This window comes from Oncorhynchus nerka, linkage group LG13 (assembly GCF_034236695.1).
Source record: "Oncorhynchus nerka isolate Pitt River linkage group LG13, Oner_Uvic_2.0, whole genome shotgun sequence".
NCBI lineage: Eukaryota > Metazoa > Chordata > Actinopteri > Salmoniformes > Salmonidae > Oncorhynchus > Oncorhynchus nerka.
This window is the reverse complement of record NC_088408.1, coordinates 22,644,487-22,659,301: the sequence shown is the minus strand read 5'-3', so window position 1 is coordinate 22,659,301 and position 14,815 is coordinate 22,644,487. Positions and strand designations below refer to the sequence as shown.

At 45.7% G+C, this 14,815-nt stretch overlaps 1 protein-coding gene across 1 annotated transcript in view; it reads left to right on the top strand.

Annotated features, from left to right (window-relative positions):
* The window catches only part of LOC115140388 (1-phosphatidylinositol 4,5-bisphosphate phosphodiesterase beta-1-like), a 324,816-nt gene that overhangs the window by 254,920 nt on the left and 55,081 nt on the right, over positions 1–14,815 (top strand). The window contains exons 12-23 of the mRNA XM_065026264.1: positions 1,578–1,660; positions 2,344–2,428; positions 5,598–5,769; positions 8,066–8,152; positions 9,039–9,109; positions 9,291–9,387; positions 9,628–9,712; positions 11,737–11,861; positions 13,564–13,718; positions 13,878–14,042; positions 14,386–14,485; positions 14,604–14,708. Of these exons, the coding sequence (XP_064882336.1) occupies positions 1,578–1,660; positions 2,344–2,428; positions 5,598–5,769; positions 8,066–8,152; positions 9,039–9,109; positions 9,291–9,387; positions 9,628–9,712; positions 11,737–11,861; positions 13,564–13,718; positions 13,878–14,042; positions 14,386–14,485; positions 14,604–14,708 (1,330 nt within the window). The remainder of the gene's footprint in view (positions 1–1,577; positions 1,661–2,343; positions 2,429–5,597; positions 5,770–8,065; positions 8,153–9,038; positions 9,110–9,290; positions 9,388–9,627; positions 9,713–11,736; positions 11,862–13,563; positions 13,719–13,877; positions 14,043–14,385; positions 14,486–14,603; positions 14,709–14,815) is intronic.

The window sequence follows — 14,815 nt, the reverse complement described above, 5'->3', positions numbered from 1 at the left end:
AGAGATAGTAGAGAGAGATGGAGATGGAGGGAGAGGGAGTGTAATGCTCCGGGTGTCGTGGATGTGGAGTCAGACGCAGGAGACAGAGAGTGCAAGGCTGTGCTCTTTTAATGCACCAACGCACCACAGGGTGATCACAATAATAACGTCCCCAAACACGGGGAATGAGAAAGGTACAACTGAAATTTCACGACCAGGAACAAACACGTTCCTCTACATTAGAGCCGAAGGTTACAATCATTAATCCCGCACAACAACCAGGCGGGCCGGCTGTCTAATAAAGACAAACTAATCATTCACCAACAGGTGCTACCAATAAACATACAAGGAGGGGGAGGAAAGACAATCAGTGGCAGCTAATAGGCCGGTGACGACGACCGCCGAGCGCCACCCGCCCGGGAAGGGAAAACACCCTCGGTCGGACTCGTGACAGGGAGATGGGGAGGGATGGAGAAAGAGTGAGTGGAAGCGAGACAATGGGCATGGAGGAGGAGGGAAAAATAGGGAGAAGGGAGGGAAAGAGAGAAGGAAGGAGGGGAGAGGGAGGGAGAGAGAAGGAAAGAGGGGAGAGGGAGGGAGAGAGAGTTGAGAAAGACGGGAGAGAGAAAAGGAAAGAGGGGAGAGGGAGGGAGAGAGAGAGAAGGAAAGAGGGGATAGGGAGGGAGAGAGAGTTGAGAAAGACGGGAGAGGGAGGGAGAGAGAAAAGGAAAGAGGGGAGAGAGAGAGATAAATATGGTTTGAGAAACAGGGAGACGGAGAGAAAGAGTTGCACGGTATTTAGTATTGTAGAGAGCAATAGGAGAGAGGGAGAGGAGGAGAGGAGGAAAGAAGAGAGCTAGACGGAGAAGAGATTGATTGATAGAGGGAATTTAGTCTTTAGTGAGAGTACTATGGCTGAGTTTACACAGGCAGCCAAATTCAGATATTCTTTTTTACTAATTGGTCTTTTTACCAATCAGATCAGCTCTGAAAATATCTGATGTAATTGGTCAAAAAAACTATTTGTGGAAAAAAGGTCAGAATTGGGCTGCCTATGTAAACGCAGCCTAAGATCCAGAGAATGAGACTTTGTTAGAGAGTGAAATAGAAATGTATAAGTGGACTGATAGAGAAAGGGAATGAGAGAGAGGGAATGAGAGGGAATGAGAGAGGTAATGAGCGGAAGATAGAGAGAGAGAAGGGGAAGTGTGTGTGAGAGAGATAGAGGGTAAGCTATTAAGTGTATTTACCCTCTTGCGTCGATATAAATGGTTGTAAAATTCACTTAACCACTTAGTCTTACGCTACTAAACATCCGTATCAGATGTTCAATGAGTCAACAAGCTCTACACCAGCGGCTCTCCAAATCACTGTACCAATCTTGTACTTCAAATATTCATAATAGATATTTTGCGATAGCCTGACCACCAGCCATTTTATAGCCTGACCACCAGCCATTTTATAGCCTGACCACCAGCCATTTTATATCTGTCATCAAATCAAATACCATTTGATCAGCGATCACATTCATTGATATTTGATCCCATTGGTCATTGACCAGTGCTGACACCCTGTCTGTCTTCTCTATGTGTCTATAGGAAGTGATTGAGGCCATAGCAGAGTGTGCCTTCAAGACCTCCCCTTTCCCTGTCATCCTTTCCTTTGAGAACCACGTGGACTCGTAAGTCAACACCTCTCAGGACTCCAACACTTTTCCGATTTGTTTATCAGTTCAAACAGTGATTCTGGACCTCTGTATTCTATGGTTATAATAGTGCAATTTTAGCTGCCATGCTTGCCACTCTTATGTATTGCGCTAATTAGCTATATGCTAATGTTAGCCACTCTTAAAGTAGGGCATTAACTAATAGCTCCATGCTAATACCAGAGACGGAAGAGGAAGTGAGACACACCACTCGCAGTTTTTTTCTGGTTCAATAAAAGTTAATAAACTACTCTGACCAGACCCAGCTGCTATAGGATTGGTGTCTATCTGAGACACACACAGTTAGTACACTGACAATTGTTTTCAATGGTAAAAGGCCATTCATTTATCACCATCTTTGCTAATACTAGTCACTCTTAAGTCAATAGTGACTCACTACATGCTAGCCACTCTGAAGCCATTAGCTGGCTAGATGAAAATGTAGCGAAGGTGGCTTGGTGAGCCACATTTTCATGTTTAGTGACCTTGCTTGAGCTGAGACCTGGAGACTTGCATTAGCTCCCCAAGGACACCCAGATTCAAATCCCAATCGGTCACACTAACGCTATCAACTTCAGTAGCAAATTGCTAAATACCAACATTAGGCCACTGTGAGGTGATTGTAATGGTTGTAACACTGTATGTGTGTTGCCTCCCAGGCCCAAGCAGCAGGCCAAGATGGCGGAGTACTGCAGGTCAATATTTGGAGACATGTTACTGACCGACCCTCTGGAGAAGTACCCTGTAAGACCCCTGCTTGCACCTACACTCATGTTTACACACTGTCAAACACACAGTTCAACACACCTCTATGACATGGACCAGTGAGTGTAGTGTCTCTCTCCGCTCCCTCACCCCTGAGTGACCCTCTAAACAGCCTAAACTAAAACTACATGTTTACCTGTCTCTTTTGATCTCTCATTCCCTCTCTCTCTTTCTCTCTCTCCGCTCCCTCACCCCTGAGTGACCCTCTAAACAGCCTAAACTAAAACTACATGTTTACCTGTCTCTTTTGATCTCTCATTCCCTCTCTCTCTTTCTCTCTCTCCGCTCCCTCACCCCTGAGTGACCCTCTAAACAGCCTAAACTAAAACTACATGTTTACCTGTCTCTTTTGATCTCTCATTCCCTCTCTCTCTTTCTCTCTCCCTCTAAACAGCTCCCTCACCTCTGAGTGACCCTCTAAACAGCCTAAACTAAAACTACATGTTTACCTGTCTCTTTTGATCTCTCATTCCCTCTCTCTCTTTCTCTCCCTCTAAACAGCCTAAACTAAAACTACATGTTTACCTCTCTCCCTCTCTCTCCTCAGCTTTCTCCATGTTTACTCCTTCCTCTCTCTATTGCTCTTTATCCAAACCAACCCTTTGCATCTGTCTGCAATCACAACCACATGGTCCTCTCTCCCTACCAGTCAGCTATTGTGTGCTGTGTGTCTATGTGTGTGTGTGCGTGTTGTGTTACGGGGTGATCTGTAGACTGTGCTGCTTTTCTTATCTCCTTCCAGCCAGTTGCCATGGCTACCAGTCAAAAGCTTGCATTGTCCCTTTGTGGAGGAACTTCTTGTCAGAGTCTATTCTGACATAACAACAATCACACACACATAAACACGCACAAATGCACTCATAAGCACACAGCAATGTTTTTTATAAAGGCTGTAAATGAGACTGAATGAACTGTTTCGCTGCCAGACAAGGCTCCGCTGATAGCCAGGTGTAGCAGTGGTAAGGTGTTGGGACTCCTGTTGGCCCTAACAGTGTGTCACCATTATAGTGCAATTCATCTATTGTTTAGTGTTGTGTTGTGTAGTGGGTTTGCTGGCATGTATCAACCATTTTCTGTTGTTGCCAAATTCACCACTGAGTGTGATTGATATGGGATTTTTAGGACATGGCCATGGGGGACTAAAGATGGTTGTAATGGAATGATTGCTTCCAGAAAGTTGCTCACAGATCAATGACCCTCTGTTGCTCCTGTAGCTCATAGGGATGTGTTACACTTCCTCCTCAGCCTGAGGTGGCACCACTTGCACTGCAGAATTGTTCACTTCGGTGGCGCCAACTGGTTAGCCGCTTCGGGAGGGTGGACTCGTGCTAGCAAGGCAGAGGGCCTGGGTTTGAGCCTCCATGTGAGCTGAATCAGGTGGAAGCAGTACTGACTAAGCTAGAAGTGTGATGTTCTTTACAGTCCATTAAGCGGAAATGCTGAGCTGCTTTTTGGTGAGAAGTATCGTGTATGTGTATGGATCAAGATGTTCTCTTAGTTGAGGAGGAAAGAGAACTGAAGACAAGTAGATATGGCAGATGCTCAGAAGTGTGATGCTGTTTAAAGCTGAGAAAGTTGGTAATTGTGTGTGTGTGTGTGTGATGCGTGCCTGTGTGCAAGCGTTTACCTACGTGTACGAGCGCTTGCATGCGATTGTGTGATGAAGCTCAGTGTCTTCTAACAGGCTAACCACGCTGCTCGCATAGCAAAATAAATGTACACATACGAGTTTTTCAATCATTGTACCCACACTGCTCGTGCGCATCAGCGAGCGGCTGCCTGGCCAGGCGGTAAAATAGAAATTGGTTCTATTTGTGACCCTCAACGAGCTGCAAGTCCAGCCTCTCCCATCTCCTCATTGGTTTTTAGGAGCATATACCCACGTGGGTGATTGAAAGATGAACTGAGGTCCACACTCCAGTCAGTTGTAGTAAAGCTGTAAAGCTCGTTGCCAACCGTCATATAAGTCCAAAGAAGAAAAAGAAGCCTGAAAGAAGGAGGAGAGATGACGAGAAATGAACTTGATTTACCGTTTTATCTGTGGATTAATTGTAGGAGTAGAGGACCTTGTGCATTTCAGGTAAAATAACAACCCAATGTTTATTTCCCAGGACAAATTAGCTAGCAACTGCAAGCTAGCTAGCTAAATTGACATACATTTTTAATGCTTTTGACCTGTCCCCAAATGAATATAATTGGCTCAGAGTTTGTTTTAATATTTCAACCTGCGTGTCCTGATCACTTCTTGTGTGGATGAACAAAATCAACGTGCGCGTGATGGTGGACGCACGCACGCGTCCGGTTTGGTCAGCATGTAACCCTCCTTTATCAATGGGCATCAGCAGTGTGATCCAACAGAACAGAAGGGCATCACATGAATAAACCAGTGCTGTGTCTACTCAAGTCTGCTCTCCAGAGAGAGAGAGAGTGTTGTAAGCATACACTCCCACTCTCCCCAAAGGAAACCCCATTCTGGGGCGTAGAAAGTGTTGAAGCTGTAAACTAAACAGTTGCTTCCCATCACAGCCTGTAAGAGCCTTATTTCATTCAGGTCACTAAGAAGCCTTTCACACTATGACTGACCAACACCCTGTCATCATCACAAAACCAAGTTTGTTTTGATACTATTGCCTAATACACACGCCCAACAACATCATCATTAGTAGGAACCTTTCTTGGTTGTTACTCTCAAGTAAAGTCTAACTCCCTCTTTCTCTCTCTACTATCCTTCTCTTCCCTCCCTCACACTCTCCTCCCTCCCTCGCTCTCTCTCCCCTCCTCCCTCCCTCCCTCCCTCCGTCCCTCCCTTCTCTCTCTCTCTCTCTCTCTCTCTCTCTCTCTCTCTCTCTCTCTCTCTCTCCTTCTATCCCTCTCTCTCTCTCTGTCTCTCCTCTCTCTCTCCCTTCTATCCCTCCCTCTCTCTCTCTCTCTCTCTCTCTCTCTCTCTTCCTTCTTTCCCTCTCTCTCTCTCTCTCTCTCTCTCTCTCTCTCTCTCTCTCTCTCTCTTCTATCCCTCTCTCTCTCTCTCTCTCCTTCTATCCCTCTCTCTCTCACTCTCTCTCCTTCTATCCCTCTCTCTCTCACTCTCTCTCTGTCTCTCCTCTCCCCCCTCTCTCTCTCTGTCTCTCCTCTCTCTCTCTGTCTCTAGTTGGAGACAGGGGTGCCCCTGCCCAGTCCAATGGATCTGATGGGAAAGATTCTGGTGAAGAACAAGAAGAAACACATCAAGACATCGAGTACAAAGAAGAAACTGTCAGAACAGGCCTCCAATACCTACAGCGACTCATCTAGTGTGCATGAGCCCTCTTCTCCCAGCGCAGGTATGGTTACAGTACACACACACACACACACACACACACACACACACACACACAAATACACACACACACACACAGCAGCAGAAACACAAATCCCTTGTCGGCCATTGACAGACAGAGGATGTTTATTTGAATTATATTGGTGGGAGAATTGCTTGCCAATCATAAATCCTACATCTTATAGTAAAACCTGGCTGTAGTTGATCATTGATCAACGTGCCTTAGGCATGCTGCAAGGAGGCATGAGGACTGCAGATGTGGCCAGGGCAATACATTGCAATGTCCATACAGTGAGACGCCTAAGACAGCTCTACAGGAAGACAGGATGGACAGCTGATCGTCCTCGTAGTGGCAGACCACGTGTAACAATACCTGCACAGGATCGGTACATCCGAACATCACACCTGCGGGACAGGTACAGGATGGCAACAACAACTGCCCGAGTTACATCACGAACGCACAATCCCTCCATCAGTGCTCAGGCTGTCCGCAATGGGCTGAGAGAGGCTGGACTGAGGGCTTGTAGGCCTGTTGTAAGGCAGGTCCTCACCAGACATCACTGGCAACAACGTCGCCTATGGGCACAAACCCACCGGTGCTTGACCAGACAGGACTGGCAAAAAATGCTCTTCACTGACGAGTTGCGATGTTGTCACACCAGGGTTGATGGGTAGATTCGCGTTTATCGTCAAAGGAATGAGCGTTACACCGAGGCCTGTAATCTGGAGCGGGATCAATTTGGAGGTGGAGGGTCCATTGTCTGGGACAATGTGTCACAGCATCATTGGACTGAGCTTGTTGTCATTGCAGGCAATCTCAACTCTGTGTTACAGGGAAGACATCCTCCTCCCTCATGTTGGTACCCTTCCTGCAGGCTCATCCTGACATGACCCTCCAGCATGACAATGCCACCAGCCATACTGCTCGTTCTGTGCGTGATTTCCTGCAAGACAGGAATGTCAGTGTTCTGCCATGGCCAGCGAAGAGCCCAGATCTCAATCCCATTGAGCAGGTCTGGGACCTATTGGATCGGAGGGTGAGGGCTAGGGCCATTCCCCCCAGAAATGTCTGGGAACTTGCAGGTGCCTTGGTGGAAGAGTAGGGTAACATCTCACAGCAAGAATGGGCAAATCTGGTGCAGTCCATGAGGAGGAGATGCACTGCAGTACTTAATGCAGCTGGTGGCCACACCAGATACTGACTGTTACTTTTGAATTTGACCCCCCTTTGTTCAGGGACACATTATTCCATTTCTGTTAGTCACATGTCTGTAGAACTTGTTCAGTTTATGTGTCAGTTGTTGAATCTTGTTATGTTCATACAAATATTTACACATGTTAAGTTTGCTGAAAATAAACAGTGAGAGGACATTTCTTTATTTGCTGAGTTTACTGTGTCTGTGTGTGTGTGTGTGTGTGTGTGTGTGTGTGTGTGTGTGTGTGTCCCTTTACACTCCTAAGGAAGAGATGAGATTGCATTTATAGAGGAGCTCAGGGGTGCCTTCTGAAGTGACAGATTAGGGTAAGGGTTAGGGGTTAGGGAAAATTGTATTTTGAATGGGACTGAATTGTGTGTCCACACAAGGTTAGTTGTACAAGACTGTGTGTATGTGTGTGCCTGCATGCTTCTGTGCATGAGTGTGTCCTTCTGTGCGTGTGTGCATTTGTCAGGTTAAGTTTCATAGCTACCCGGGTGCCTCTGGTACAGCTATGCTTTACCAGAACAGGATAGGCAGGGAGGCAGGCAGCAGGATTGATGCTCTTAGCATTCCCCTTCACACAGAATCACCCTGCATCCATCAACAGCAGCCTACTCGAACTCCCAGCCATGTGCCACACTTGGGGCGGCAGGTAGCCTAGTGGTTAGAACGATGGGTCAGTAACCAAAGGTTGCTAGATCAAATCCCTGAGCTGAGAAGGTAAAAATCTGTCGTTCTGCACCTGAACAAGGCAGTTAACCTACTGTTCCTAGGCTGTCATTGTAAATAACAACTTCTTAATTGACTTGCCTCGTTAAATAAAGGTACACACTGCCCCCTGATGGTAGAGTCACAGACACATTTCATCCTGCGCGACTTGCAGTCCATCTTGATCTCTGAAGCATTTCGTAGAGACTGGTGAAGGGAAATATCTGGGAACAGGCTCATTGTAATGGCAGGAATGGAAATGGATTCCTCTGTGTTTGATACTGTTCCATCCATTCCATTACAATGAGTCCATCCTCCGATTTAAAAGTGACACCAGCCTCCACTGCATATACAGTATCACATAATGGTTATTGATTGTTTGCTGTCCACCAGGGTCGACCAACCTGGAGATGACCGAGTCCTCGCAGCCAATAGAAGTCGCTGGGCTCAGCCTCAGATCACAGGGAAGGAAGTCCATTGGTGAGCCATATGGGAAAGACTGTAAGGACACAGCTACTCTTAAACAAACAAGCCAAAACTGAAAACCGAACCTGACTCTAACCTCATTTTTATAAATTCTGAAGCAAAATATGGTTTGGGTGTCAGGTGTGTCTTTATAGCCTTTTCCAAGCCATACCCTTGGCCTGTACATGGAATTCTATTCCACATCAAGTAACTGATGCCAGCAGTAAAATTTGATTAAAAAAATAGATAAAAATACACCTTATGGAACAGCAGGGACTGTGAAGAGTCACACACACAGGCATAGACACACGCATGCACACACACATAACATACAGTACGTACTATACACACACGTACCCATGCATTTTGTGTTGTAGATATGTGGTAGTGGAGTAGGGGCCTAAAGGGCACACACTTAATGTGTTATGAAATCTGTTGTGAAAGGTAATGTAATGTTTTTAATTGGATATAACTGCCTTAATTTTGGACCCTAGGAAGAGTAGCTACTGCCTTGGCAGGAACCAATGGGGATCCATAATACATACAAATACCCCATCAGACACTCCTCCTCCTTTACCTGGTCCTAGAACAACCCTTAGTAGCCCTAGTTCTAAAATCTAGTCACTTCCTTAGTTTCTTCCTTCCCTTATTCCCTTTCTCTAGCTCCTTCCCTTAATTCCTTTTCCTATACCCCCTATCCCTAGCTCCCTCCACCCTTTTCCCTAAGTGGCCCTACAGTAACCCCACTGAAAAGCTTGGTGGATCTATTTCCATATTGCTTCCTGCTCCATCCACCCCCTTCATAAGTCTAACCCTGGGGCTTGCCCTCTGACCATACAGCATTCAGTCATCACCAGCATGTAGTCTGAGAAGCTAACTTAAACCTGCGTTTGTCTTTCAGGTGAAGTTGAGGCAGAGAGTGACGATGAGGATGATGATGACGATGACTGTAAAAAGGGGTCCATGGATGAGGTACATCTTCATTCTTTCTCCTGCGCCAGGTCTCTTGTTACATGTATGGTGTTCTTAGGCTGCCCCCTAGTGGAGATTCAGAAACACACTTACTTCTCGGGCTATGTTTCAATAGTCAAACAAGGAGGAGAGGAGGAGAGAGGAGGATTCTCTTTCTGACTGTTGTGTGTTCCTCCTCCAGGGTACAGCGGGCAGGGAGGCGTTTGCCACAGAAGAGATGTCCAACCTGGTCAGTTATGTCCAGCCAGTCAAATTTAACTCCTTCGAGGCCTCCAAAAGTAGGACCATCACTCGTGACCACAACTCAACACCTGTTTAGAGCACACTTAAATATTTACTGCGATTGTGAACCACATTTTTTGTCAGTTTGAATACACACCAGCTCAAATGAGTTGTTCTGTTCTCACATATGTACTGTTTAAAATTCAGCTGGATTTTAAAGCAATAAAAGAATCAATCCCAAAAGTTATGCAATTTTTTTAATGAATTTATCAATCAATCAATTGCTGTTGTTCCAGAGATCAATCGGAGCTATCAGATGTCATCGTTTGTGGAGACCAAAGCCTTGGAGCAGCTCACTAAGTCACCTGTGGAGTTTGTTGAGTATCCTTCCCACTCTGCATGGAATATTTACTTCAAATGTCTGTTCAAATTTTTCCATTTGTTGAAAAAGTACACCAAAAGCAAGGTGAACTTGTAAATCACCTGGTTAAGTCAGGAGCCTCATTTATCAAAAGGTTAGTATTTTTTCATTTTGAACATAATGGGAAAGTGTTTGTACACGCGCAAATCTCAGACCATGTGTACGCTCAACTTCTAGTGGTTGATCAACTGACTGGGGTATTCCAGCTACACAACTAATGTCAGACCATGTGTACGCTCAACTTCTAGTGGTTGATCAACTGACTGGGGTATTCCAGCTACACAACTAATGTCAGACCATGTGTACGCTCAACTTCTAGTGGTTGATCAACTGACTGGGGTATTCCAGCTACACAACTAATGTCAGACCATGTGTACACTCAACTTCTAGTGGTTGATCAACTGACTGGGGTATTCCAGCTACACAACTAATGTCAGACCATGTGTACACTCAACTTCTAGTGGTTGATCAACTGACTGGGGTATTCCAGCTACACAACTAATGTCAGACCATGTGTACGCTCAACTTCTAGTGGTTGATCAACTGACTGGGGTATTCCAGCTACACAACTAATGTCAGACCATGTGTACACTCAACTTCTAGTGGTTGATCAACTGACTGGGGTATTCCAGCTACACAACTAATGTCAGACCATGTGTACACTCAACTTCTAGTGGTTGATCAACTGACTGGGGTATTCCAGCTACACAACTAATGTCAGACCATGTGTACGCTCAACTTCTAGTGGTTGATCAACTGACTGGGGTATTCCAGCTACACAACTAATGTCAGACCATGTGTACACTCAACTTCTAGTGGTTGATCAACTGACTGGGGTATTCCAGCTACACAACTAATGTCAGACCATGTGTACGCTCAACTTCTAGTGGTTGATCAACTGACTGGGGTATTCCAGCTACACAACTAATGTCAGACCATGTGTACGCTCAACTTCTAGTGGTTGATCAACTGACTGGGGTATTCCAGCTACACAACTAATGTCAGACCATGTGTACACTCAACTTCTAGTGGTTGATCAACTGACTGGGGGTATTCCAGCTACACAACAAATGTTAGGCTACTATTTATCCATTGCTCATTCACTAGCCAAACATGCTCAACAGTAAATAGACTTGTAGCCCATGTCTGTATGTCAGTAAGTCAGTATGTCAGTATGTCAGTAAGTCAGTAAGTCAGTATGTCAGTATGTCAGTATGTCAGTAAGTCAGTATGTCAGTATGTCAGTATGTCAGTAAGTCAGTAAGTCAGTAAGTCAGTATGTCAGTATGTCAGTAAGTCAGTATGTCAGTAAGTCAGTAAGTCAGTATGTCAGTATGTCAGTAAGTCAGTAAGTCAGTAAGTCAGTATGTCAGTATGTCAGTAAGTCAGTAAGTCAGTAAGTCAGTATGTCAGTATGTCAGTATGGGTAGACTACAGTATTACTGTTCAACAGGAGCTGGACATAGTAACCTGTTAAAGGAGACATTCATGCATTGATAGACAAAATATTGAACAACAATTCATCTTTTGCAGAGAATTGCAGGCTGTAGGCAGCATTTACTCTTAAATCGTTCAATAGACAATCAATCATTCTTACAGAATGCGCTGGCAGTGTTTAGCACTAGCTATAGGCAGCATGCATTTTTAGTTTAAAAAAGTAGCTGAAAAAGATGAAAACATTCTGCCCACACCTGTGTAGAAATGTGATCAAACTGTCATGGCCCAGTTCCAACATCTTCAAATCATACTGCAAATGACAAGGTTTTTGTTCCCATAAAAGGTGATGCATATTGCAGGCTGGATTGTAACACTCGTTCACGAGCTTAGAAATATAGTATGGCTCTGATCTATCAATGAAAACACGCATATGTGTTCTTGCCCACCCAAATCCTAGAATCTCCACGTACGCCAACATTTTATGAGAAATGAATGTATGGTTGATAATGAGGCCCAAGGTGTCCTGTCCTTAACGGAGCGTGTTCAGGTATAACAAGCTGCAGCTGAGTCGTATCTACCCTAAAGGCACCAGAGTAGACTCCTCCAACTATAACCCTCAGCTCTTCTGGAATGCAGGCTGTCAACTGGTGGCCCTGAACTTCCAGACCATAGGTAAGAACTACATCAACACACACACACACTATTTTATTAAGGTGATATATATCTCTCAGAGCTGTTTACATCATTGAACCTGAGTATGAGGAATGGCTGTGTGTAACTCTGTATCTTTCTAACACCTCTCTCCCTTCTTCTCATCTCCCTCTCTCTTTCCCGCTCCCTCCCTCCCTCCCTCCATCCCTCCGTCAATCCATCCCGCGCTCTCTCTCTCTCCCCCTCCCTCTCTCTTTCCTCTCCCTCTCTTCCTCCCTCCCTCTGTATCTATCTCCCCTCCATCTCTATCTCCCCTCCCTTTCTCTTTCCTCTCCCACTCTTCCTCCCTCCCTCTGTATCTATCTCCCCTCCCTTTCTCTTTCCTCTCCCACTCTTCCTCCCTCCCTCTGTATCTATCTCCACTCCCTTTCTCTTTCCTCTCCCACTCTTCCTCCATCTCTATCTCCCCTCCCTTTCTCTTTCCTCTCCCACTCTTCCTCCCTCCCTCTGTATCTATCTCCCCTCCCTTTCTCTTTCCTCTCCCACTCTTCCTCCCTCCCTCTGTATCTATCTCCCCTCCCTCTCTCTCTCTGCCCTCTCTCTCTTTCCCTTAACATCTCTCCCCCTTTCTTTATCTCTCTCTCTGCCCTCTCTCTCTCTTTCCCTTAACCCTCTCTCCCCCTTTCTTTCTCTCTCTCTCTCTCTGCCCTCTCTCTCTCTCTCTTTCCCTTAACCCCTCTCTCCCCTTTCTTTATCTCTCTCTCTCTCTGCCCTCTCTCTCTCTTAACCTCTCTCTCCCCCTTTCTTTATCTCTCTCTCTGCCCTCTCTCTCTCTCTTTCTCTTTTATCTCTCTCTCCCACTTTCTTTATATCTCTCTCTGCCTTCTCTCTATCTTTCCCTTAACCTCTCTCTCCCCCTTTCTTTCTCTCTCTCTGCCCTCTCTCTCTTTCTCTTAACCTTTCTCTCCCCCTTTCTTTATCTCTCTCTCTGCCCCCTCTCTCTTTCCCTTAACCTCTCTCTCCCCCTTTCTTCATCTCTCTCTCTCTGCCCTCTCTCTCTCTTTCCCTTAACCTCTCTCTCCCCCTTTCTTTATCTCTCTCTCTCTCTCTGCCCTCTCTCTCTCTTTCCCTTAACCTTTCTCTCCCCTTTCTTTCTCTCTCTCTCTCTGCCCTATCTCTCCCCCTTTCCTTATATCTCTCTCTGCCCTCTCTCTCTCTTTCCCTTAACCTCTCTCTCCCCCTTTCTTTATCTCTCTCTCTCTCTGCCCTGTCTCTCTCCTTCCCTTAACCTCTCTCTCCCCCTTTCTTCATCTCTCTCTCTCTCTCTCTGCCCTCTCTCTCTCTTTCCCTTAACCTCTCTCTCCCCCTTTATTTATCTCTCTCTCTCTCTCTGCCCTCTCTCTCTCTTTCCCTTAACCTTTCTCTCCCCTTTCTTTCTCTCTCTCTCTCTCTGCCCTCTCTCTCCCCCTTTCCTTATCTCTCTCTCTGCCCTCTCTCTCTCTTTCCCTTAACCTCTCTCTCCCCTTTCTTTATCTCTCTCTCTCTGCCCTGTCTCTCTCCTTCCCTTAACCTCTCTCTCCCCCTTTCTTCATCTCTCTCTCTCTCTCTTCCCTCTCTCTCTCTTTCCCTTAACCTCTCTCCCCTTTCTTTATCTCTCTCTCCCCCTCTCCCTCTTTCTCCCCCTCCCCCCTCCCTCTCTCTCTCTCTCTCTCTCTCTCTTCAGACCTGTCCATGATGTTGAACCTGGGTATGTATGAGTACAATGGAAAGTGTGGTTACAGGCTGAAACCAGAGTTCATGAGACGACCAGACAAACACTTTGATCCCTTCGCTGAGAGCACTGTGGACGGCATCGTAGCCAACACATTGTCTGTTAAGGTGTGTATCTGTGTGTGTGGGTGCGTGTGTGTGTGTGCATGCTTGCGTACATGTGTATTAGTATGTGTGCATGTGTGCGTGTGTGTGTGTGTATGCTTGTGTATGTGTGCACGGACATGACAACGCTCACACTTAATATCTTCATCTATCTCTCTCCAGATCATCTCAGGCCAGTTCCTGACTGATAAGAAGGTGGGGACGTACGTGGAGATAGACATGTTTGGTCTGCCGGTGGACACCAGAAGGAAGGGTTTTAAGACCAAGACGTCTCAGGGCAACGCTGTCAACCCTGTCTGGGAGGAGGAGGCCTTTGTCCTCAAGAAGGTAAACCACAATGTAGCGCCGACTGTTATGGGATTTGTAGTTCTTTAAGATCACCGAAGGTAATGCTGTCAACATTATCTGGGAGGAGGAGACCTTGATCTTCAAGAATGCACACCTATAGATGTACATAATATTCTATTGAATTATGTGTGTAAATTACTGTTTAAAACATCATAGAGCAAAGTGTTATGGGATTTGTAGTTCTTAATAAATAAAAAATCCAGACCTCCCAGGGTAATCTGTCAACATTATCTAGGAGGAGGCTGTCATTATCAAAGTGTCTCTTTTCTTACATATGTGCGTGTGTGTTTGTGTGTGTGTCTGTGTGTCTGTCATTCCGCAGGTGGTACTGCCCACTCTGGCCTCGATGAGGATATCTGTGTTTGAAGATGGAGGGAAGTTCATTGGCCATCGCATCATTCCTGTGAATGCCATTCGCCCAGGTGAGGCTTATAGCCTGTTAGCCTGACTGACTACCATTCTGGTCTATTGTTCTGCTTGAGTGATACTGTGTAAGCAGTCCTTGAACTTCTGATCACAACCCATGTGTGTGTGTTCCAGGTTATCACTACATTGGTCTGAGGAATGAGAAGAACCAGGCTCTGACCCTCCCTGCTCTGTTTGTCTATGTAGAGGTCAAGGACTATGTCCCTGATACATTTGCAGGTACAGTGGTTGACATACCTTACAGAATACTGGTATATACAGTAACTAACCATAGAGTTCTAACCATGTTGATGTTTCCACGGGCTTACAGAACATCATCTATGATA